This window comes from Corythoichthys intestinalis, chromosome 11 (assembly GCF_030265065.1).
Source record: "Corythoichthys intestinalis isolate RoL2023-P3 chromosome 11, ASM3026506v1, whole genome shotgun sequence".
NCBI lineage: Eukaryota > Metazoa > Chordata > Actinopteri > Syngnathiformes > Syngnathidae > Corythoichthys > Corythoichthys intestinalis.
The window spans coordinates 47,911,612-47,937,010 of record NC_080405.1 but is presented as its reverse complement, the minus strand read 5'-3'; the positions used below and the strand labels follow the sequence as shown (position 1 = coordinate 47,937,010).

The window sequence follows — 25,399 nt, the reverse complement described above, 5'->3', positions numbered from 1 at the left end:
GGCCTCAAACCATTGTCCTCTTTAGACCGTCGTAAAACTACAAAATAAAAGTACACAAGCATTGCATTAGCAACAACGTTAGCTTAGCACGCTATACAGGTTCACTAAACATAAACAAAAAGCGTCTCATACAAAAAATATAACATTTCGCTTACTAACATAATATGTACATTCTTTACAACAACCATACTTAAGGACAAATCTTGTCCAAGGATCATATAAGCACAACATTATCAGCCCGAGACGTGGTGCAGCCATAATGAACTGGTAAGAAAACAATAAACCATGTCGCAAAGCGACCACAAGAGTACGCTGTTGGACAGCATAAAAAGCCTTGCTGTAAAACTTACCAAAAGGCAGAATACTGTCTGAGCGGGACATGTGCGTTAATTGCGTCAAATATTTTAACGTGATTAATTTAAAAAATTAATTACCGCGCGTTAACGCGATAATTTTGACAGCCCTAATTTATAATTCTCCACCTAAATGATGGCATAGCATTACTTTGAGGTTTTGCATTGATGGCTACAAATTGCATTTAAAAATAAAAGTTTTCTCTAACTCCTCATTTCAGCAGTATTATTGAATATCTGAGGGAAGGGACTTATATTTCCATGTTTGCTGCCACATGATTGGCTTCGTGACTTTTTATGGTATTTTGTGTGACAGGAATGTTTTTCCAGTGGGTGTATTGCGCAGCCATCTGGTCGGTGGCCATGGTCGGTGACGTGATGCTCCACTCTCCCAAATTCTATCCTTTGGCAATGCTCGGCGGGGTCATCTGGGCTACAGGTATGATGAGATTGATACATCTGTGTCAACATTGGTTTAAAAAAAGTCCAACAAAAAAAAGCTGGACCGGAATTTTTTTATATGTACAGGCCTGCAAAAATGAAAAAAAGAAAATCATTTCAAAACTTTGACCTCTAAAACATAGATTGACAAATCTTATTTAAAAGTAATGTTGGCACAATTGTGCACACACTAGCAACTGAGAATTTTGCTGTGTTTAGAAATTACCAATCACAATCAAAATTTTTTGAGAGGTACCATACACCTGCCATTTGAAAGTCCCTAACTGGAAATAAAGGCTGTTCTAGTAGGCTTTTAATGCTAATTATGGTTTCAATGCGCCAAAAATAATTTTCCATAATACCCCTATCCTTCACATATGTTCAATATGAAGCACTCCAAGAGTTTGTAAATACAATAAATGATTACCTGTCTAATTTACTCCAAATGTAAACATTGGTCTCATGTGTGACATAGGGCCAAATATTGTCGCAATCGGTGACGTTTCCACGGTTAAGTCTTCGGTTATCAGTGTCCAAATGATGGCGCCGCAAATCTTTGAAATGCCAGAAATGTTCTTAATTCAAGGGTAGATATTGTCACATTATTTTAAAGCAAAGTTGTCTTGATTCAGGTGAAAAAGTACAACTTTTAGCTGTGTAAGCCAGATAACAACAAATAGTAATATTTACTTTAAACAGAATATTGACATATTACTCTGTTAACTAGTCTTTAACACTCAAAATAAGATGGAGAAAGTTTTTGACTAGATTTAAGAAAAACTTAAAACATAAATTTGCTGTGTATTTATACATTATATATCTTATTTGTATTAATATTTACATATTTTAAAACATTTAATGATCTAATGATAACATGCATTTATTCAATTTAATTTTATATGTATAGCCCTATATCACAATAAGGTTGTCTCACAGGGCTTTGCAGACTCAATATGATTTTAGGGAAACCGAACCAAAAACTGGAATGGATTATATAAATCGGTGCGCTGGAAAACCTGGACCGGACTTTCAAAAAAAAAAAAAAAAAAACTGGATCGGAATTTTCCCCGTGTTCCGATCAGATACTGATGCGCATTTTTTGCCCATATCGACGTCCAATCCGTTCCAAATATCGGATTGGGACATCTCTAATTGCAATACCGTGAGATTTTGACTGAAGGTTATCATACCGTCAGAATATCATACTGACACATGCCTAGTGACACTAGGTGGGCTTTCACTTTACGCGGGTGGCTCTGGTCCCTATTGGCAGCGATTAAATGAGGGATAACTGTATTGCTTTTCTCATAATACAGTCCTTTTTAGACTATTGCCACCCCGGCCCCCATACTGCTATCAAATCAAACGTTTTGAGTGGTTTCTATTGAGAGAATGTAAGGTGAGTGCAGTGTGTCCATCAATTATTTACATCCAATACCTTTTTGGGACTTGAGCGTAAGTATTGTGTTCATAAAAACACATTTTTTTCTTTTGGAATAAGAAAAAAAAAATGCTGATATGATGGATTTCTTTGTTCATATTCATACACAACACAATCAGAAGCACGAATGACACTGGTTAAGACAAAATGGCGTACAGTCTTTTCATGGTGTGTCATTTTCAGGCAGCGTGATGGCCGTTCCAATCGTCAAAGCCATTGGTCTCAGCCTGGGGGTTTTAATCTGGGGCTCGTCCAGTCTGCTGATTGGCTGGGCCACTCCAAGGTAACTTCATTTTTTGTGAATTGAAATGAAGCAGGCTGTCTTCCAGAGTGGTTAATGCCTTCGTAAACCAATTGACATACGCCCATGCTCAGGTTCGGCTGGTTCGGCATTCCTGCTGAGGATGTCTTGCGACCGATGTTAAATTACTGTGGAGTCGGATTGTGTCTGTTAAGGTAAACTATGTTTTAATTCAAACAACGAACGTTCATCCGCCCCTCTAAGTCAAAATATATTGGACGTCTAGCGCCTTCATAGGAATTCCTATGCATTTTATCCTGATATTTCATCTTTTAGTCAGCCTTAAAATGTTATTCAAAATCTAGTGCTCTGATTCGTGTGGTTTCCATTGCAGCAGTTTCATATTTTTCTTCGTGAAAACCGATCTGCAGCAGAATCTCAATCCTGAAAGTGTACCTTTACTCATCGACAGGGTCAGTACATGTTGTTCATGGTGTCACTCCCCTTGGCATTGTGGCTGAGTTTCATCTTTTGTTTTATTCATTTTCATATTTTTCTTGCAGCACACAAGCTCTGGTAGCTATGGCCTATCTTTACCCAAGTTCTGGATCGATTCTGTGAGACCCAGCCGCCGACGATTAATGTGAGCTAAACTTAATTTATTTTGCGTTTATAACCACAAAGTGCAGACGGCTCATCTTTGAACAGGGTTAGCAAAATCCTAAATCACCAGGTTACACATCTGGTTTCCAACAGCCAATTAACCCATCCAAGATGACTGCCAAATGCACACGCTGCAGTTATAAATGGGAGCGTTTGTTGCTCTTCCAAAGATGTCTAATCGTGTTGTGTCCAATCAGTCTGCTGTGAGGTTGAATTTGACTAGTAGACATCCAGTCTATTTGAGGTGGGAGAGTGACAGCGAACGAGCATTCGTTTATTTGTTGCCAGCCCTTCCATTTCAAATGGATTGGACGTCCAGCGCCGTCAGTGGCAGATGAGTTAAGCAATGTGTAATCAAACCATGATATCTATTACTTTCAAGCATGCAGAAAATTTGTGTTAAAAGAAAAAAATAAAATTCCCCGAAAAGTGGAATTTTTACTGTATCGGCTGATGCTACAGTCGAATTGGAATCAGAAGCCCCAAAACAGTATTGGTGTTTGTTAGAAATTCAATTTTTAAAAAGGGCACAGAACCCAAGCAGGGATCAAGTGTAAACAATATATTAACTTTTTAGTCGTGCCTGTTACCCGAGAGCAGGAGTATACTAATAATTCAATAATGGTGTAAAAGAGAGTCACAGACCTTAAGGTGGAATTTGATCTGAGTGTATCGATTACAGAGATAAAAGGATTGACAAGTCACAGAATTCTGGCTGATAGTTCCCTTACCGTGAGTAAGCCCATAATAGTGGAAATATCGGTAAAGTCCAGCAGCCAGTGTACATCCTAATACACTACAGAGGCGTAAACAAATTAGCATCTAATCGCATAAGAGAGCTGATGATATGATGACATCGGCGCCGTCGCAGGCAGACCCGTGCCGCCCATAAGGCGAGCTAGGCAAATGCCTTAGGGCGCTGCAGCGTCCAAAAGGGCGTCAAGAAAAATATTTAAATAATATTTAATGATAGCAGAATTTAAAAAATATATACAAAACAAAAGAACCAAACCGTTCATAATAAGCCTTTAAATAATAAATTATTTTTCTAGTGTGCCTTCTGCCAGTTTCACTTTTTCTTGTGATGCAATAATTTCACCACTGACGCTTGTCCCACTCACCAACCAGCAGACCAGCGAGCTACCTGGAGGTGCTATTTTTAGCCTCTTTTTATTAAAGTGTATCATCAATTTGCACTTTTTGGCGCCAGCGTAACAGTTGTTTTTTTTTTTTTTTATGATTTTTTTTTTCTTTTGAACCAAGCGTTTGTCAAAATGTTCGGTTGCAAACAAAAACGTAGTTTTCATTTTGATGCATTCTTCTTGTTGCAGTGTATACTGTATATCAAAAGCCCCCCCCCCCGCAACAAGCCAAAATAATAAGTCCCCGGCTATTTTGAGTTTATTCAGTTTTATTTATTTATTTATTTTGCTATGGCAACAAAAGCACATGATTAGGACATAGTTAAAATTACCAATTAGCAAGTGGTAAGGATCATCTTCTTTCCCAGAACATGTGATGGCGGCATTAGTCCACAGTTGGCAAGGCAACAAAAGTGAATGCACCTCAGGAGAAAATGCCCAATGAGCAATGGCAGCAACCCGGATGAGAATGTCCAAATTGAAAGGAATGAAGAAGCCCAACAAGCAATTTACGTTCTGACCTGTTGCAGTGTCTCAGTTGTGATAGGGTGATAGTAGCTCAAGCCACAGACGGTAAGTGGATGTCACGTTAGCTCGTTATCCGGAGTTAGCTTGTAGCAAAACCCAAAACTGACAGTGAACATTTTCTAGGGGGAAAAAAAAAAAAAAAAACTCAATGGTTTGTATTGAACATGTGACATTTACATGCCTCTTAATTGGGTCTCAAAGGCCCGTTTCAAAACGATGCCAATGTTTTCTCTTGCTGTGTTAAAAAAAAAAAAAGGATAAGTGTGAGCACAAAGTCAATAGAAACTTGGCAGAAGGGATGAATTCACATGCTGTCGGGAAGTGGGGATGCTTACCTAGTTGGAGGTTTTATGGCTAGGGAAACTTCTAGGATGAGCGCACATACGCTGCTGGCCAAAAGTATTGGCACCCCTGTAATTCTCCGATAATGCTCGATTTCTCCCAGAAAATGATTGCAATTACAAATGCTTTGGTAGTAATATCTTCGTTTTATTTCGCTTGCAATGAAAAAAAACACAACAGAATGGGATTTTTTTTTTTTTAATTAATTTTTTTTAATCGTCATCTTTTTGCGCGAAACTCCAAAAATGGGCCAGACAAAAGTATTAGCACCCTTTGAATCATGTGATGCTTCTCTAATTTGTGTAACAACCTGTTACTTACCTGTGGCACATATTAGGTGGTGGCAGTAACTAATCACACTTGCAGCCAGTTAAAATGGATTCAAATTGACTCAACCTCTGTCCTGTGTGCTTTTGCGTACCGCATTGAGCATGCAGAAAAGACCAAAAAACTCTCTGAGGGACTTCAGATTGCCCATGCTTCCGCACAATTTTGCTTCTCAAGGCTACAAGTCCATCTTCAAAGACCTGAATGTTCCTTTGTCTACCGTGCGCAGTGTCATCAATAAGTGGAAAGCCCATGGCGCTGTGGCTAACCTCCCTAGATGTGGATGGGAAAAGAAAAATTGACGAGAGATTTCAACGAAAGATTTTGCGGATGGCGGATAAAGAACCTCGACTAACATCCAAGCAAGTTCAAGCTGTCCTGCAGTCTGAGGGTACAACAGTTTCAACCCATATTATCCATCGGCACTCTATGGTAGGATACCCAGGAAGACCCCACTTCTGACCCAAACATAAAAAAGCCAGACTGGAGTCGGCTAAAAGTTATCCGAGAAAGCCAAAAACGTCAGATGAGACAAAAGTAGAGCTTTTCGGAAAAGGCATCAACATAGTTTACAGGGGGAAAAAACGAGGCCTTCAAAGAAAACACGGTCCCCACAGTCAAACATGGCGGAGGTTCCATGATGTTTTGGGGTCGCTTTGCTGCCTCTGGCACTGGACTGTTTGACCGTGTGCATGGCATTATGAAGTCTGAAGACTACTAACAAATTTTTTAGCATAATTTAGTGTCTCCCTCGGAGGCCATGGGTCTTCCAGCAGGGCAATGACCCAAAACACACTTTTAAAAGCACTAGAAAATAGATTGAGAGAAAGCACTGGAGACTTCTAAAGTGGACAGCAATAAGTCCAGACCTGAATCCCATAGAACACCTGTGAAGAGATCTGAAAATGGCAGTTTAGAGAAGGCACCCTTCAAATCTGAGACCTGGGACAGTTGGCCAAAGAAGAATGGTCTAAAATTCCAGCAGAGTATTGTAAAAAAAACTCATTGATGGATACCGGAAGAGGTTGTTCGCAGTTATTTTGTCTAGAGGTTGTGCCACCAAGTAGTAGGCTGCAAGTGCCAATACTTTTGTCCGGCCAATTTTTTAAGTTGTGTAAATTATAATGATTTATTTTTTTATTTTTAGTGTTTTTTCATTGCAAGCAGATTAAATGAAGATATTACTACATGAAGGAATTCGGCCTCCCAGCCAAGCCGCCGGAACCGCGACAGCCGACCCAGTAGGCGTCCCGCTGGTGCAGCCCCAGCAAGTCGGCCGGGAAGGCCAAACCCTGTGCGTTCACTCCGGTATTAACCCTTTGCAATGACCCCAGTTCCAAAAGTTTAAAGAAGGCTCAACAAAAACAGGTTGACAATTTATTTGTTGAAGGTGATCAAAAAACAAGGCAAAACAGACTGGGTGTGTTCTTGGGATAATCCTTCTGTGGCAGGTTTGGGCGGTCAAGTTCGTGTGTCATCTTTTGTGGCTATGACGTGGTTGCCACGGCAACTGAGGTGGGTGTCTGGCATGCCTTGACGTCTAAGGCGCCGAGCTATCAACTTGTTGCCTTGGTAAGGTGGGGGTGTCCTGACCCCACCAAAGAGATGCTGACGTCTTTTCCTTTTCAGGCGAGGGCTGATAAGGTGGTCCACTTTACTGTGTCAAAGGGTATGGAATAACATCTCAAACTATGGTTACATGCTTTACTATAATGAATGTGTTAGACTAATGCAAACAGTTATAAGTGTTCTGCGAGAAATAATAACTATTCCCTTCATACCAAAGAATTTATAATTGCAATAATTTTCTAGGAGAAATTGAGCATTATCTGACAGAAGTGCCAATACTTTTGGCCAGCAGTGTACATGTTTAATATTTTGCCAAATGAAGGTGTTTCCAAGGGCTGAATTTTCCAATTTGAGTTTTTTTCTATGATTTTCTGCACTAAATGTTTACTAGGATAAGGGACTATCTAAAATGGTTTCAGATGGTCGTGTTGAAAGCATAAATCATAAGCTATTTCTCACCGTCTACAGAGGCTGCCTGTTGGCTATGGTGTCGGGAGTGTTGTATGGATCTTCCTTCACGCCGATGCTCTACATAAAGAGCCATTCATCGCGCCATGACAGCATGTTCCATGGAGCCAGCCTTTACGGTATAATTCACAGGACACGGTGTTGAAATTTAATGTCAAAATATATTTTGTTTCGCTCTCTGCAGACTTGGATTACGTCTATGCGCAATGTTGTGGGATATTTGTGGCCAGCACGGTGTATTTCATCATTTATTGTGTCGCCATGAAGAGCAGGCCAAGGCTCTACTCCAGGGTAATTCTCCCAGGTTAGTCCTGAAATTGCAGTGCTACATTTTTGAGGATGGATGCAAAGTTGTCACCAATGAGTGCCTTTATAGCGACAATTTACAATTTTCAAGTGGCCCTTATTCATTCACACCATGACATTGCTTACAATTTCCTCGTTGACTGTAATGGTCTATCCACCCTTTGTCATACCATATCTAATCTGTCCTTTCACTGAAGTTTTTTGCATCACGACTAACCCTTTATGTTCCAGGCCTATTTGAAAATATCAAAGACAACATCAAAGGCATGCAAAATCAGACAAATGTTCACAATGGCCTTGTTGGGTCCCTTTTTTCAGAAAACCATAACCTTCATGTTCAACTTTTCTTCACTGATCAATTATGATCAACATTTTTGACCCAGAAAGACAAAAAAAAATCCCAAACATTTTGTCAGAATTTGTGATATTGATGTCCCATTGACAACCAAACCACATGTGTCACCAGTAGGTAGATGGGAATGTAGTGTAAAGCGTTTTGAGTACCTTGAGCGGTAGAAAAGCGCTATACAAGTATAACACCATTTACCATTCAGCAAAAAAAGTGAATCGTTTATATTTGAGAAACGGCAGGTATGGTTATAAGCGTTTTTGTCCTTTCTGCATATCATGGTCAAAACAGGTTGTATACAGTAGACCAACGACCGGGCCGCGGACCGGTACCGGTCCGTCGCACATTTGGTACCGGGCCGCGCAGAAATGATTAATAATTTATTAACGACTGCATTCTGGCCAATTGACTTTGGCCTGTGCCGCTTAACACACCAATATCCCTGTCTATTCTAGATATACAACTACAGGATATGAAGTCGTCATACAAATGCATTGATTGGACTGTTAGCAGTACATCTTGTTTTGTATATCTATGTGCGCTTGGCCTCGATAATAACGTAGGTCGTCGCCCATCACATTCGTTCCCGGAAATAATTAGCCCCCACACTAGAATGACTGAAAAACAGACATCTTTGGACAGATTTTTTACGGGGAAAAGGGAACCTGATGAGCCTACAACCTCAAAGAAAACAAAATCTTTGCTACTTCCCAATAGCTAAAGACCCACGAACTGCGAAGGTGTGGATTCGTGACCCGTATGTGAATAAACAGTGAGATTCAAGCATGTCTGTGAAACAGGAATATTGTATAGATCGCAAATGACGGCGACCTTAAACGTACATTTGAGACAACTCTACTGAGGTTCTGGATTAAAGTCATTTCGGAATATCCTGATATCACCAGCAGAGCACTGAAAACTGTGCTACAATTTCCAACCTCGTATCGTTGTGAAGCGGGCTTTCCCATCTCGGGACCATCTCGTCTCAACGAAACAAGTTCAGGCCTCCCACTGATTTAGCGGGTGAGTTTTCCCGGCACTTAACACGACGGGGCTAAAAACAAATGTTATTTTGTATTTGCTGTATTTTTCTGCCGCAAATTGCCGGTGTTCTGACAAATTTGGCATGCGCGTAATGTTAAAAATGACCGCGAATGCAGCGATTCCAAAGTACACACTACAAACTTTCTTTAAAGAAAGGAATATTAACATACGTTTGCCATGTTAGCTGCACGCAGCTTATTATGTATTCGTACCCAACTTGGTTATTTTGATATTAGGCTAATATAGATACAGTGGTATGAAAAAGGTATCTGAACCTTTTGGAATTTCTCACATTTCTGTATAAAATCACCATCAAATGTGATCTTTGTCAAAATCACACAGATGAAAAAACTATTTCTGCTTTAACTAAAACCACCCAAACATTTATAGGTTTTAATTAGGATAGTATGCAAAGAATGACAGAAGGGGGGGTAAGTAAGTGAACCATCACATTTAATATTTTGTATTAAACTGTATTGATTAATTTGTTGTATCAAGGTTATGCGAGTGTTTGACATAAATTCGTTATGGTTTTAGAGTGGATTGTCGAGTTTTGATTTTTCTTGATTTTTAAAAAAATTTTTTTTATTATATTTTAGATTGTTACTTGCTGATTTCACCTTGCCTGACAGGGCCAGACTGTTCTCCCTGTATTTTTCAAACACTGTGAGAACAGTCTGGGACCCAGCCCATTAACTGCCTCTCGAACACTGACAAAATCAACCGTCCAATCAGATTCGTTTATTTGCGTGACGTGTACTTACCGAGCAGCGTCACTCTTCCGCGTCGGAAGTAGTCTCCACAACAACACAGATGGTGAACAGGAGAGCCGGGAATATGTTCCAATCCACGGTAAAAATCAGTTTTAAATTACCAAAAACACATCGACACGAGTCATTGACAACAGTCTGTCTCGCGCTAGCCATGTTGAATAAACTCCGCTGTCCTCGTATGTTTACTTCCGCGCGCAAGTCCCTCATCCTGCCCTCGTCGCTTTACTAACGTCACGTCCGCCTGTCGCTGATTGGTCCACTCCGCTGTCTGCTGTGGCTTGCTCCGCCCTGGAAATTGTATCCGCTGAATGGTGGTCCGACTCAATAGCTGGAACAGCGGTGAGTCTGGTGTACCAGGCTAGAATTCACTTGTATTAAAATATATATATTTTTCATTTTAAAATTTAAAAAGTGATTCCGGTATAAAACAGAGCTGTTTTTGGCAGTCATTATTATTATTATTTTCATCTTCGTTTTGGACAAAAATGGTTATCAGTCTTTGTCGTATTTGATTCATTTAGAAATGTCTTTGTCTAGTTATAGTAGACTATCACTCAAAAATGTTTTCCTCTATAAACTTTTTTTTTTTCATCAAATTTTTAATACACAACAGGAAAACATATTATTTTCAATTAAACTCACCTGGACACTGTATGTGAAAAGTGTTCCAAGAGTAAGACGACACTATGCTAATGCTAACGCGAGCGCTATGCTAACTGTACACATTATGCAGTGTGTAATGATCACTCTGCACAGACCTTTAAAGGCTAAAGCCACATAGCATATCTAGCCAAGATAAATTAACGAAACTTGCCAAGTAGCGGTGCAACGATTTGCGGTTCAAAACCGAACCGTTCGGTTCGCCCTGTACGGTTCAATACGCCTTTATGAACCTTTTCGGTTTTGCAATTAATGTATTCCGAACGCTTGTGGAATGAATTGATCGAGCTCTGTGTTCCTGTGTGTGACGTGAAGCACCTGTGGAGAAATTCCCGCCCCGCAAGTAAATGTCGGATCACTGTCAAGCTCCTGTGTAATAGAAGCCGAGTAACGCCCTCTCTCGCTTACGAGCGAAGTGAAAGTGAAAGAAATAGCTATGGCGAGCGGTGGACAGACAGAATTTTGAGGAAGCACCGGCTTCTTTCAAATCTGCGGTGTGGCAACATTTTGGTTTCCCCGTGGACTACAATGCGCAAGGAGAGAAAATATTGGAAAAAATGTGCAAGCATTGCTCGGCGCTTGTTCCCCATGGTAATGGCAACACTTTTATAACATGACTCCGGCACCTCAGCCTGCATCACCCACAGATATCACTTTCTCAGGGCAGGACAACCCCGAAGACGACACCAGTGAAAACACACGGCGGGCTTCGTTAATCTGCAACGCTTGACCCACGTTACATTGTTCCCTCGCGGACATATTTTTCCAACAACGTAATCCCCGACATTTATGAAATGGCACGCAAAGATGATTTCGTTAAAGCACATAGTTTCGCCCTGACCACTGATAGTTGGACGTCCCATGCTACAGAGGGCTACTACCTAACTGTGACGGTCCACTATAATTAATACCTGTCAAGTTGTACGGTCTCGTCGTAATTTGTACAAGTGAGCACTGATTTTTAAATGTGTACGCCGTACGTTACGTTCAAAATCTGCACGTTTTTCGAGCATTACGTTTTTTTTTTTTCATCCGTTCGGATTTGGTCACCGTTTCTGCAACGAGACAATGTTCGTTAATACGTTGGTTGAATGACGCGAGAAAAAGTCAGACACGGAGAGGGAAGAGTGTTTGTTGAGACGCTGTAGCAAACGCGATGCTAGGCTAGGTGGCTCCAATATTTCCTGAGTGTAGCCGACAGAATACAGTCTACGCCTAGATATGTCATGCATATAGAACTACATGCGAAATGACACTCGGTAGCGTTAGTAAACAGCCGCCATTTTAGAGCAGTAAACTTCTCAGAAAGGCTCTGTTGTAGTAAACCTTCCGAGCGAACCTAAGCCACTTTTTATCTAAAATACTCCTAATTCGGCAAAATCTTTAAAGGATGAAACAGTTTTAAAATTTTCACATGTCGAAAGTAGACAGAAGGGAACTAATGCAAAAATGGGAGCAATTTTATCAACTTTAACGGTTGATTTACAACATTAAATGACCTCCAAACATAGCAAAGTTTACTAAGTTTTTGGGTTTGTTTGGGTTTTTTTGGGGGGGTTTTTTTTATGAAAAAAAAAACATGAAAGGTATCACCAGTTACTTTGCCAAGTAACTTTTTTACTACTGTGTGTGTATTTCAGTAGCCAGTCACTACACTAGCCAAAGAGCTAAGAGGCATTTTAACAGTCAAATGTTTAAATTTTAAGTGTTTATTTCATTTTTTTAAAAGCAAAATAAAGGCAGTTTAAAATAAAAAAGCAAAACGCAAACCAAAACCGAACCGAAACCTTGATCCCAAAACTGAAGTCCAAACCAAACCGTGGGCTAACTGAACCGTTGCGCCCCTATTGCCAAGCAGCACCTGACCACATAAGGAGCCTGGAGTGGGCACAAGAAGAGTGTGTGGGGCGGGGGGGAAGGTGCAGCATGTCACGTGAATGACACAACCAAACACTAAGATGCGTGCTAACTACACATATGGTAAGAAAATGCCACACATAGTGAACTTATGACTGACACTATGGCGAATTTTCATCTTGTCAAGTCGGACGACAACTGGATCCATCTCGTTAAGTTTTAGTCCCCCAAGACACGTTTTTAGCGCTTCGTCGTCTCGTCATTGTCACGAAAAAATTGTTCCTTGTTCCTCGTTATCGTTGACGAAAACAACACTGGTATAAAATATGAAAAGCCATCAGTATATTTAATTTCAGTACTTTTTAGTTGTGTGAACATTTTTTTTTATTTCAGGGTTTTTTTTCATTGACAACATTTTGGTCCATGACAAAAATTTGTCCAAGTCCTGTATCCTATCAGTAACTCAACCTCAAGTACAATTTTGGCCATTTGATAGCTTTCAGTAGTCTGACACCAATACTGTGGAAAAATGACACTATATTTCTAAAGCTTCGATTCATTCACTTGGCCTAGAATGTCATGAAATTGGACGGCAAGATGAATTCCATTCATCCGGTCAATTCTCAGGTGTTCTTTTGAGCTCATTAGAGAACAGGGTTGAGTCATGAGTCCTCTAGGCTATTTTTAATTTTTTTTAGAGCCTACTGTCATCTGCCACGTCAACTGTGAAGAGTAGCACTTCTTTTCAACTGCCAGTGCCGTGGCGCTCATGGAGACATTGCAGCTAATTTTGGAGTAAAGTGAGTCAACGTTGACATACTCAGGTGTATTGTTGTTGTTGTTTTTTTTTAAATAAGCTGTGTTCAAATTGTTATTGTAGATTAGACATGTGCCAATTACATACCTGTCAACCCGAGGCCGTTGGCAATCTTAGTGACGTATGCCCTTACAAATGGCGTACCGCAAGCAGCACGTCACTTCCGCTCATTAATATTCATGACATTAGCTACTGTTGCTAAGAAGGGACAAGCCACCGTTTGTCCCTCATAGGAAATGAATGGAAATCGCGTACGACAGAGATGTTTACAGAGCTAAACCTACCATTTCAACGAAAATGATGTCCCCAGTGCCAAATTCACTGGCAAAGATGTGGAAGAACATAAAAATGTACAGTTAAAGAAATGGCTTGAGTGTCGAAGGCTGAAAAAGACGGGGGAAAAAAACCAGCCGACCTAAGCATAGCCTTTGCTTTTTTTTATCGACGCAACTGACAATGACATTCTCCTGTTTCAACAAGCTATCCTTTATCATCAGCCCTGTCTTATATATCCTCTGGTTGTCCTACATCTCTGACCGTTCTTGGGGGTAATTTAGTTAGCTTTGTGTAGCGATCGCAAATGCTACTCAGTGACAGCCAACGAACACTTTTAATTTTTTCATTGATAACAAAACCTAATTCTATAATTTATTTACACTTCCCCCTCACTAAAGTTGTTTTTTTAAATATATATGTATATATGTAACAGAAACTGTAACAGTGGCAGTCAGATACCATTGTAGTTCTTTTCAGGTCATTCATTGTCAGACAGAAGCAGTACGTCGAAGCAGTACGTCACAACGTTACGCTAAAAAATACATTAAAAATATAAAAATGTTTGTCCTCTGAAAGACCATGCCAACCCAACAAAATGTTTACTGCATATGAAATGTGAATGGATTCACAGAGCTGGTGTTAAAGTCCGCGCAAGGTGATTCGGTCTTCATTTTTTCCTCCCGAGTTTTTGGTTTCCGGACACATATAAAGAAAACACCCTTCATATGTCGTAATGTCTAGAGTCGTTTCTACAAGTTCCAAAAAAGCAATGTGTGATCGGCATGTTCGTTTTTGAAAGATTACCGGAGAAAAGTAGCACAAATTACGTTGTTTCTATGCGAGGGCGGGTCTATAATGTCTCACTTTGGCTTTACTTCCACTTTATGATGCGACCTCACGGTCTAAAAATAGCATGCGTGCAGTACACCATTGGTGACTAATCTTACAACGTTGTATATAGCGTGCAATATGAAACAAAAATAGAACTCAATTTTTAAAATAACATGATTCATTCATTGGTAACATTGTAACATACACAGTAACCTGGTGGAATCAAAGAACAATCAACATCTTCAGCTACATCATGATTAGGGCTGTCCCAAACGACTAATTTTACGATTAGTCGACTAATCTAATAATTTAAAAAACATTTTTTTTTTTTTTTTTTTTTACTAATTTAGCAATGAAATTTGACGCTTATCAATTCGCAAAAACATATTGGAACACTTAAATTATTAAAGTACAAATAAACACGTAAATAACAATAATAAATCACAAATAAACAATGAGTTCAAATGCTGATAGAATTAACTAGTGCAAAAGAATGGAATGTAAACAGATTCAGAACACTGACTCGCCTTTCCAACATGATTCAAAACAATTCTTAAAAAAAACACCTAGCATTAATATTATAGTATAGTACTATATATAATATAATATTATATTAATTATAATAATTATTCATTGTCAGATTTTTCATAAAGGGTGTCATTTTAAAGGTATTCTTAGTGTATAATCTGAATTCTGAAGTATGTGGGATTAACTCCAGAAATCGCTATTTATGACGAACATGACATGCTTTTATTTTTGAAATGTTCACCGGAAGTACGTTCGCTAAACCGCTAACTTCAGCTTTACACTCCGCAAAAAAAGCTCTTTTTGTCGTTGAATGTAATGTCAGTAATAATTTTTTTGGGTCATTTTTTTCGTTTGCAAATGCTGTTAACCAGCGATTTTTCATGTTTGAAGTGTCACCTTTTAACCGCAAGTTTGCTTTCACAAGACGACTGCCAATGTTTTATAGCAGGCTAAAGTAAGTTGCCTCCCCCCCCATTCACCTTAGTGTAGCAGTGCTAACGTTACAGTGTTTAACCCTTGAGAGTCGAAGGACGCGCCGGCGCGTCCTCAGCGCACATCGTCTTTGAAGCGCCCTCACGTTTTAATTACGTCACCCACATGCCGTTGGTTGGTCTCGTTTTAAAGTGCGGAAGTTGCGGTTTATTCTCGTTATTATTTGAAGTCAATCGACCAACTAGAACGTGAGATATTGTCATTTAAGTTTTATAGTTTTATTGTCCTCTCAAAAAAACATTAAAACGCTGCATGGATCATTTGTTTATGTCTATATTTCCATCATTTCTTGTCCTTTTTCAAAACGGAAGCTCCATGAAAAAAACACAAATCACACGAACCCTTTCGAAGTCACAGTGGAAGCACAAAATGAGTTTTTTTTTTTTTAATAAATATAACTGCCGTGCGAGGTTTTACCGAACGAGAGGGAGGAGTGTTCTGAAGCAGCGAGGTGGCGAGCGACGGCCGTTTGGATCGAGCAGCGACTTTGTGTGACTTTGACAATGAACGGAAAACTAAATTTAGCGCAAGCAATTGTGCTTTTTGATCAACTTGAAGTGAATGGTCCAAATTCGTCATCATCGTCTTTTTCGGAAGAGTCCTCGAGTGAGGATTTGAACACGTGGGTGACGCCATCGACGAGCAGAGGTAAGCCAACTCACTTTTTTTTTTCATGCTGAAAACGTTTCTTTTGAAAGTTTCTTTTGATATTGCAAGACAAAGTTAATTTTGATGCAATATAAGTGTGTGTTTGTGTATATAATAATAAAATGTGCATATCAGATCAAAGTCGTACGTGCACTGTGGGTATCCCTGGCAGGAATTTATAATTTGTGGTGTTCTTCTTTCTATATGAAGATTAGGGATGTAGCACATATTCAGCTATGGTATTCTTTCTATTGTCATACATATAGATTTCCATTATTATTTATTGCTGTATATATATTTTTATTTTATACTTTATTATTTTCATAAATGCTGACTTTTTTTCATGTACATTTATAGTGACAATGAAAGTAAAGTGAAATGAAAATGGAAGGGTGGAAAGAGGACCCCATGGAAGTGTGAGCTGTGTGATGTAGCCGTGTCTAATTCCAGGACGAAACTGCTTTTCGGAGTGGCATGCCTGAGAAAAATTTAACTTGTTTATTGTAAATATTTTTGAAAATGCTTTTTTCCCCCCCAATGTTATATATATATATATATATATATATATATATATATTTTTTTTTTTTTTTTTTCCCACAGTCTTCTCAATTTGTGTATATAAATGTGTGTTCAAGAAGCTTGATTGTGTGTACATAGTTTTCATCTGGTGATGGGCCGCAATACCTAAACTCATAAAGAGATGGCCTCTAAACACTTTTTGTGTTAGATGGTATATATTTTTTCACTGTTCTTCACTGTTTGGTCTGCTGTATATAACCTGTTTTGACTAGAGCATGTATAAAGGCAAAAAACGCCTATGGCTATACCTGTTGTTTATGTTGAATTGTCAAATATAAGACTATTTATTCTAAATTGTTTTGGTTGAATGTTCATCCTAACATGTTGAATAAATATTACAAAGTTTCAAAACTGTTCGTTATGCATGTTTGGTTGTCAATTGGACATCAATATTAAAAATTTTGACAAAACGATTTTGGAATTTTTGGTCTTTTTGGGCCCAAAATAATGATTTATAATTGGTCAGTGAAGGAAACAACAGTTTGGACATGAAGTTCAAGGTGTCACAAAAAAAGGGACCAAACCAGGCCATCGTAAACAATTCTTTGAAATATAAAGGCAACTTCAAAGGCATGCAAAATCGGACAAAATAGGCCCAGACCTAAAAGGGTTAATATAGATGTGTTTTCTTATTTTGTATGTCTGAACTTTAATTCTACAGCGTGTTGATAAGAGAAAGGAACTGGAGTCTCATATGCCATCAGCATGCACGCACGCACCAATGTATGCACGCACGCACGTGCGCAGCGATAAAAGGCAGCCGTGAAAATTACCGGCCTCATTTCTATTTGCCGTGCGATAAATGGACTCATTGCATATCGTGACAGGCTTAGCAACTTCAATAAAACGTCATTAGTTAGATGGACTTACAAACTGGGTGACGGCGCTTGATGTGTTTATTCACGGCCGACGTGCAGCCAAGCTTGGCACTGAAGAGACAGAACACAAGAGTGTACCCTCCTTTGTTTCTTTAAAATAAGTAATGTTTTGGACACTCTAGTGCGCTTTTTTTGGCTTTGTGCCGCTTTCCCCGCTTGCATACAGAGCGTCCGACATTCTGAACTTTCCACGCATATATTTTTTTAACCCTTGATTGACCGTCGATGGGATTTTGTGCTCGTCGACGGATTTACGTCATCGATGACATCGACTATGTCTACTAGTCGGGACAGCTCTAATCGTGATTACTCAAATTTAACTGTGACTTTTGATATAATTGTATGTAGCACTTTGGCAATGTCTGTCATTTAATGGCTGCACTTCATGGCACTTCAGCTCGCAATTCAGTTTGACTTGAAGGTAGTTCGTTAGTGTGTCCTGTTATAAATTAAATAGGTCAATTGATAAAATGAATTTACCGATGCAATCTTTGAGTCAGGGAACATTTCTTTTGCTAATTCTGAGAAGTGATAAGCAGTCGTGTTTGGAATTCATTTAATGTTGTGAATGAACTGTTATTGATAAAATTGCTCCCGTTTTTGCATTAGTTCCCTTCTGTCTACTTTCGACATGTGAAAGTTTTAAAACTGGTTCATCATTTAAAGATAGATTCAAGTCAAGATTTATCCGATTTTGGAGTATTTTAGATAAAAAGTTACTTAGCTTCGCTAGGAAGGTTCACTACAACAGTGCCTGAGAAGTTTACTGCTTTAAAAATGGCGACTGTTTACTTACGCCGCCGAGTCTATCATTTCACATGTAGTTATATATGCATGTGATATCTAGGCGTAGATTGTAGGCTTTCTGCTACAATCAGGAAATATTGGCGCCGCCTGGCATCGCATTTGCTACTCTTCCCTTTCCGTGTCTCTGACTTTTCTCACGTCATTAAACCAACGTAGTAACGCATAGTAACATTGTCTCATTGCCGAAGCGGTGGCAAAATCCGAACGGAGAAAAAAAACGTAATGAACGAAAAACGTACAGATTTTGAACATACGGCGTACATATTTAAAAATCAGTGCTCACTTGTACAAATTACGCCGAAACCGTACAACTTGACAGGTATGCAATCACCGGTTTCAAGGTATATCGTGGTTTGAAAACGTCAAGGTTTCAAAACCGCAAAAAAATTACGTCACACTGTCCCTAAGGTATTAACTATTTTCTACATTATGTCCCAAAAATGCATGGAGAAATCACACTTTTGCAGCTGTACGGCTCAACCCTCCCCCACCGGTTGTTGCTCAGTGTCAGTGAGTTGGTTGTGCAACACGATGGCTATAGGAGGTGAAACTCCTAAACTTTTTTCCTCCCATCGTAGAAAACGAAATCCCTGGTATGGCTACAGAAAAATTACCGACAGCCGCAGCTTAGAGGAGGGCGGCCAACCAACAAAACATGTTTGCGGAGGGTGGCTGCCAAGGAGGCAATACCTCCAATATGATTTCGTATTCATACAAAATTTAATTCATACAAAATTAAAGGTTAGTAAACACTTCCATGAACGATTTTTTTTTTCTTCGGTCCCATAGTCTTATCCAGGGTTTACTAAATCTGAACCTCGGTGCCACTTTTCCTGTCACGTTTTCCATGTCTCCTTCCTCCAACACACCTGAATCAAAATAATCAGGATCATTATCAGGCTTCTGGAGAGGTTGCTGATACATAATCATTTGATTCAGGTGTGTTAGGGGAGAGAGACATGGAGAACACGACAGGAAAAGTGGCACCGAGGTCAGAATTTAGTGAACCCTGGTCTAGTCAGTCCGATTTCTAACACTTTCTTACATTTAGCGTCTATGCTAGCGGCTGTGTAGCCACTAGGCTGGCTTGCAAGCCACTCGTTCGGGGACCGAACGATCAGGGTTGGCAGTCCCTTTTACCGCTCTCCGAACGATAAATCTTCAATCCAGATCAACATAAAGACTTCTTTGTAATCCAAAAATGGCAATTCCTGTATGGTCTCTAGTCGTCGCTTAGCTGAGTTTCACACATCGAGGAAGTGACAGCCCAACCAGGAAGTGACACGTTTCTCACCAGCTACGAGAGTTAACTCCAGCGTGTTTAGTGTGTCTAGCGATGGTAAAATGTGTTTTTTTCTCTGGCAACTGTCTGTGTTGAGAAAAGGAGTGTGTGTATAATATAAACATGATACAAGCCACACTTACGCGCTTTTTATGGAAAATCAATTATTTTTGTTTTGATGTTGAGCTGTGGGTTTAGGCTCACCTAAAGGACTAAAATTTGTTTTAATTAGAAGTTTTTTTAACTTAACCTTAAGCCAACATAAGTATAATGTAATCGTGCCTTCAGAATATCATGCTGGCACATGCCTAGTGTGGATTTGATTTTACTCTCTCATCTGAATTCCTTTTTAGTGATGGTTCGCTCTCAATCCAAAAGCTTTTTCCATTCCAACTATGTGTGAAAGCCTTCTATTTAAGCTCCTATAGGTGTGCTCTCTGTGTATTGTTGTTGGCTAGTAGAATGACAGTAATGCATATCTGTCATTCACTCAAATTTTCGCCACTTTCCTTTGAATGTGTCACTCTTTGGCAGTCTCGACATTGTTGAAGTCGGACCAAAAGTGATGCCTCAAAAATTCTCTCCCGAGTGACTTATTTTCTTCTTTGACATGGATGGCTTCTTTCGCACCTTTCAAATCAGCATTTGTTCATCCTCAAAGTAATGTCCCTAGCTCTCGAGATGCAAATAAATCACTGTTCCAGATCTTAAGAAGCCAGCTGTCGATGGTCCAATGCATTTATAAAGCGGCATGCTTGGTCTCGGAACAAATACCAATGTTAGGGTTTAGTTCTAGTAACCCCTATTACAGTAGGTGACAGGAAGTCTAAGAAAAGCTACTCATTGGTGTGGGTCGTTTTTTGTAGACCTCAGTAATAACATTTCGAGGAGTGGAGAGCTTTACTTTCCACTATTTCCTACATTAAAAGATGAAAAAAGCTGACTTTCATCAGGAAAGCTTCTGGGTATCCACCCTGAGCTTTTGTTAAATCTGCTGAGAGGGAAAGCGGTCCACGAAGTAGCTGGATTGTCTGGGGGGAAAAACCTCATGATTTTCTTCAATTATGTTGTAGCAATGCATTTCAGAACTACAAGCAACCTTAAAAAAGTGGTTTATTCCAAGGAGAAAATCCTGAGAAGTAAACTTGGCAATGTGGTCAACAAACTGCAGTTAGGAATGTAATCAAGTGGCAGATGCTGGTCTTTCAATGAGGGGAAGCTCAAAGTGTGTCCACTTGTGAGTGCTTTGTGACTGTGGAGGGGCTCAGTTGCATCCGCTGCTCGGTAGGGAAAGAAACGAGTGCCAGCTGTCAAGTCTTCAAACACAAGCAGATGCTAGTGCCACTAGGATGATTCTGAAAGTTTCTGATTAAACTCTGAATGGAATTAAAATTGAAAAATGCCTCCCGCGTATTTTAAAAAGATCACGGACTCGCCAATTTCTCAATCAATCAAAAAGGGACCAGACCCGGCTGCAGAAAGAAATTACAGGGGGGGCATTACATTTTTTGGGGGGGGCACACTTCTTCAATGTAAATTTAGCCGTAACAGTGGCGTTTTTACCCGTTATATTTTCTGATGATAGTGTCAGTCAGTGAAACTGCAGGAGGTAGCAGCGCTATCCCTTCATGTTGACTTTCGGCCGCGTCTTTGTCATGGCTGGAGTTCGTCTTTAGTTTCTTGAAAAAAAAAAACACGGATGTCCATTCCAATTTGAATTAGCAACGGAGGAGCCGCTCAATCGCCATTTCTGTAACCGGAGCAATCCCTATCCAATCGTAGTAACACAATAGCAGGTGTTGTGCCGAAAAATAGCCGCCCCGCGTGAAATGTCCCCCCTGACGGAAACGCTTATTCATAACGCTTTATTGAGGTGAAAACAAATGTTTTCATGGACTCGTCACAGTAATGGATTTACGACTGTAAAATCACTTTTAAATAAATAAATTAGACAAAATACTAGTACTTTATTTTACTAACAAATCGTGGACTGGGCCACATAACCATCTTTGAACAGAAATGTATTAGTCTACAGGTTTTCACGACCATATCTCAATGACAATCACACAGTTATGACATTTAGCTCAAGCAGAGTAAAATAATACATATATTCACGGTATAAGAAAATCGTTTCCATGTCCATCGATTGGTAAGAAAAAGCTGTACGAGTGACGTGTGGGCGCTCAACAATAAAATAAATAAACAAATAAATCAAATAAACGCTCAATAAAGCGTTATAAATAAGCGTTCCCGTCGGAGGGGGACATTTCACGCGGGGCGGCTATTTTTCGGCACAGCACCGGCTACTCAGCCCGCCCCCCCTTATCTGTGATTGGCTAGAAATTGCCTACATTCCCTGCTGTGATTGTGACGACAGATCAAGATAGGATGACTAGAGCAGTGTTTTTCAACCTTTTCTGAGTCACGGGACGTTTTTACATTGGGAAAAATCTCGCGGCACACCACACCAAAATGTTCCAAAATTACTTTCTGTATAGTATATTTAATTATAAATTAATTTCTCAGTATTTATACTTACTCAGTGTGAAACGTTTAGCACTTAGGCTTGAAAAACTATCAGACAGGGGACTTGAGCAATGCATTTAAGCACATAAGGGCTGGTCGTCTCGCTGACAATGGCTTTGCAGACAGGTAGTATTAACGTCTCTGCCACAGTTTGGGACTTTTGGGATTTAGCAACAAAGTAACTGGCTTTCAGGGCGTTCTTATTTACCTTTGTAGTTTTCCTCAAAAAAGTTGCCCATTTCTCTGTTTTCACGAAGGCGTACAAAATAATCCATCGACTTGTTCTGAAGCGACGGGGGTTCATTTGGAGATGAGTTTAAGCTTGTATGGCGCTAGATAGCCGCTCGTGTCGCGTTCAAGAACTGCTCGGATTTCTAGGTATCTCCCACCTAGCTGTCCTCGATAATGTGTTGGAATAAAACAAAGAGGGAGGATTAACGGTCGTCACATATGGATAAAATGGAAAGGACACTTTTGTATATATCGACACTTGACGAGTCAAATAATGAACAGTAGAAGTGCTGGAGTCCACATTGTTACGGAGAGCAAGGTGGCTGACGGCTAGAAATCAGAGCAGTTCTTGAACGCAACACGACTCATCTGCACACAACCGAGAACTTTTTCCACATTCCTTCCTTCCTTCCTACTGCAACTTTGCCCGACGATGTTAAAAAAAAAGCGACATTGGATAATTTCTCGCGGCGGCGGCACAATCGATTGAAAAACACTGGAATATAGGGTTCATTCTCTCCGTGTGTGTGTGTGTGTGTTTTTGTGGAAGATTTAAAAAAAATAAATAAATAAAAGATTACACAGTACAGTTTAATCGAGCTAGGGCGGGCACAGCCGTCCCTCAGGGCGGGCACGGCCCCCTAATGCCCGCCCATGCCGCCGGGTCTGAAAGGGACTCGGCCTCAGATAGATTATCCAGTCATCATGCAAAGAACCACATCGTCCGGGCAGGCTGAGCACTGCCCAGAGACCCCCTGAGACGCAGAGCGTCCGATGGGCGGGATAAACCCAGCCTTTAGTCAAATGACTTTGCTGTACTAGTACTCAACTCCAGAGAAGCACAACTTCGCCACTGTTTAAAGGACTGTGAAGCTGCACGAATGAATGAAAGCAAGCCGCATCGTAACCAGTGATAAGCAGGCATGAAAATCTCTCACCTTTCGGCGAAATTCGCCGTTTTGAAGTAAAAAAAGGGCGACCTTCGTGAATTGCGTAGATCCGAGGAGAAATTCTTTTTGGGGGGGGTGGGGGGGGGGTTCTGGAAGTTTTATTTAATTATTATTATTATTGTCATCATGTGATTAACTTAGTACGTAAACTGATCGGTTCTTTAAAAAAGTGACACGGACAGTCAGCAAATCCTTCTAGATGCTTCGCTGACAAGAACCAATCATCGGCCCAAGCTGCGGGCCATTATTCCAGATGCGCGCACTCCTTACGTGAAACAAGGAGTGCTCGGTGAGCATTGGGTTGCATTGCAAAGCTGCGAAAACAAAAAAGCAGGCCTTATCCACACTGGGGCAGACCAGAGCGCAGCATACACACTTGCCTGTATTTGCCAGCAGATTGAATTTGGTGAGTAATGGTTTCAACCGTTTTCACATTTTGTGATATAAAAAAGTTACTGCCATTCGTTGCAGCTTGCGTTGAACACTGCAAGAGCTAGCCAAATCTCCCATGAAAAAAAATTGCTCCCGTTAAATTGGCGTCAAGCGTGTGTATTTAGCGGTAATATAAACGAAGAAACACACTGCTGAGTCAAATTAAGCGGCATGCTCTCGGATTGAGGGGTCGCATCGCATCGCTCCCGTCGTCCGCCTTAGACACGTTATTTTCGGCTGGGACTTGAGATGACGGCCGGTGTCGGCACAACACCGGCCCGACGAGTGGTGGGAATGACTCTTGCTTCTTAAAGCTTTTCAGAAATACAGGGATCCCTCGTTTTTCGCGGTTAATGGGGACCAGAACCCGCCGCAATAAGTGAAAACCGCGAAGTAGGCCCCCCCCCCCATTTTTTGTGTGTGTGTTCAATTTATGTATTCAGATTTTACATTGGAAAAACGATACATATATATAAGACATGTTTTTTTCACTTTTTTCACCAAAGTATCATTTATAAATGGTTTTCAAGCACTTCAAAATGTAAGAATTATGATAAGTTTTAAACATGTTACTGCCCCACCGAATTATTTTTAAACAAGAATAAAATAGTAAGAAAATGCTTGGCTTTATTAAATGCTTCATAGTGAGTCCACTCAAACCCTCTCAGGCTTTGTTAAACGGTGATTGACACATGTGCAAAGTTTTTTTTATATATATTTTTTGTTTGAAGCAACTTATTTGATTGAATAATAAAAACACAAATGTCCTAGCCAAAATGTGGCCCAAACGCAAAACATTTCTTCAATGGAAAAATTTGTTTCAATCAAGAAAAATAGTTTTCAAATGCTTTTTTTGTCTCAAATTTATTTTGCAATCAAAAACAATTTTTTTTATTGAAGTGACTTTTGGGATTAAAAGTATAACTGTATTTTGATTGAAGCAACTTTGTTTTTGATAAAAGTAACTTTTTTTTTTTTTGGATTGAATAATAAAAACACAAATCTACCTCCATCGTTATTGAGAGAGAAAGAAATTAAGAAAGCTTTAAAACTAAAAGCCATAAAAAAGGGATAAAAAAAGGAGTTGGATGAGGCTGCTAAAGGCAGCGGATACCTCATCAGCTGGGTGAATAGCAGACCTGGTAAGAACAGGTTTGCAAGGATAGTCAGGTATTAAATACAATTATAAACACAATTACAATGTTATTTTTCTATAAGATTTGATGTCATTGCTTTATTAATCATTAGGTGCTAGAGTTGTTAAGTATGGATTATAATGAAATAATAGTTTTGAGAAAACTGTGCTGTTGATGGCTCAGTGACCATCTGATGTGGTTTGTTCTCAGATGAACAAGTTGAGGAAGGAAGTTTTGATGCAGAGGTTGAAGGAAGAAAAGAGCTAGACTGACTGAGTCACAGCCAGAAAGTGTGGATGACAGTTTTGATTTCTATTCACTGTTGCCCCCTCCCAATTAAAGTATGTCACAGTCGCAGCCAATTATTATCTAAAGCTGGTTCAAATTGAAGTTATGTTGTTTTAAGGTGTATTAAATGCTTGTTCATGTGCCCCTTTTGATCTACGAGCACCCGACCCTCCACCGGTCTCTGCACGGCCCTG

At 39.8% G+C, this 25,399-nt stretch overlaps 1 protein-coding gene across 2 annotated transcripts in view; it reads left to right on the top strand.

The window, feature by feature from the left end:
• tmem144b (transmembrane protein 144b) overlaps positions 1-25,399 on the top strand; it is a 46,074-nt gene that overhangs the window by 10,601 nt on the left and 10,074 nt on the right. The window contains exons 3-9 of one of the 2 annotated variants that reach the window (XM_057850524.1): positions 670-792; positions 2,419-2,518; positions 2,611-2,691; positions 2,874-2,949; positions 3,040-3,119; positions 7,516-7,634; positions 7,700-7,819. In XM_057850524.1, coding sequence (XP_057706507.1) covers positions 670-792; positions 2,419-2,518; positions 2,611-2,691; positions 2,874-2,949; positions 3,040-3,119; positions 7,516-7,634; positions 7,700-7,819 — 699 coding nt within the window. Of the gene's footprint in view, positions 1-669; positions 793-2,418; positions 2,519-2,610; positions 2,692-2,870; positions 2,950-3,039; positions 3,120-7,515; positions 7,635-7,699; positions 7,820-25,399 lie in introns of both variants that reach the window. The other variant, XM_057850523.1, reaches the window with a different exon arrangement.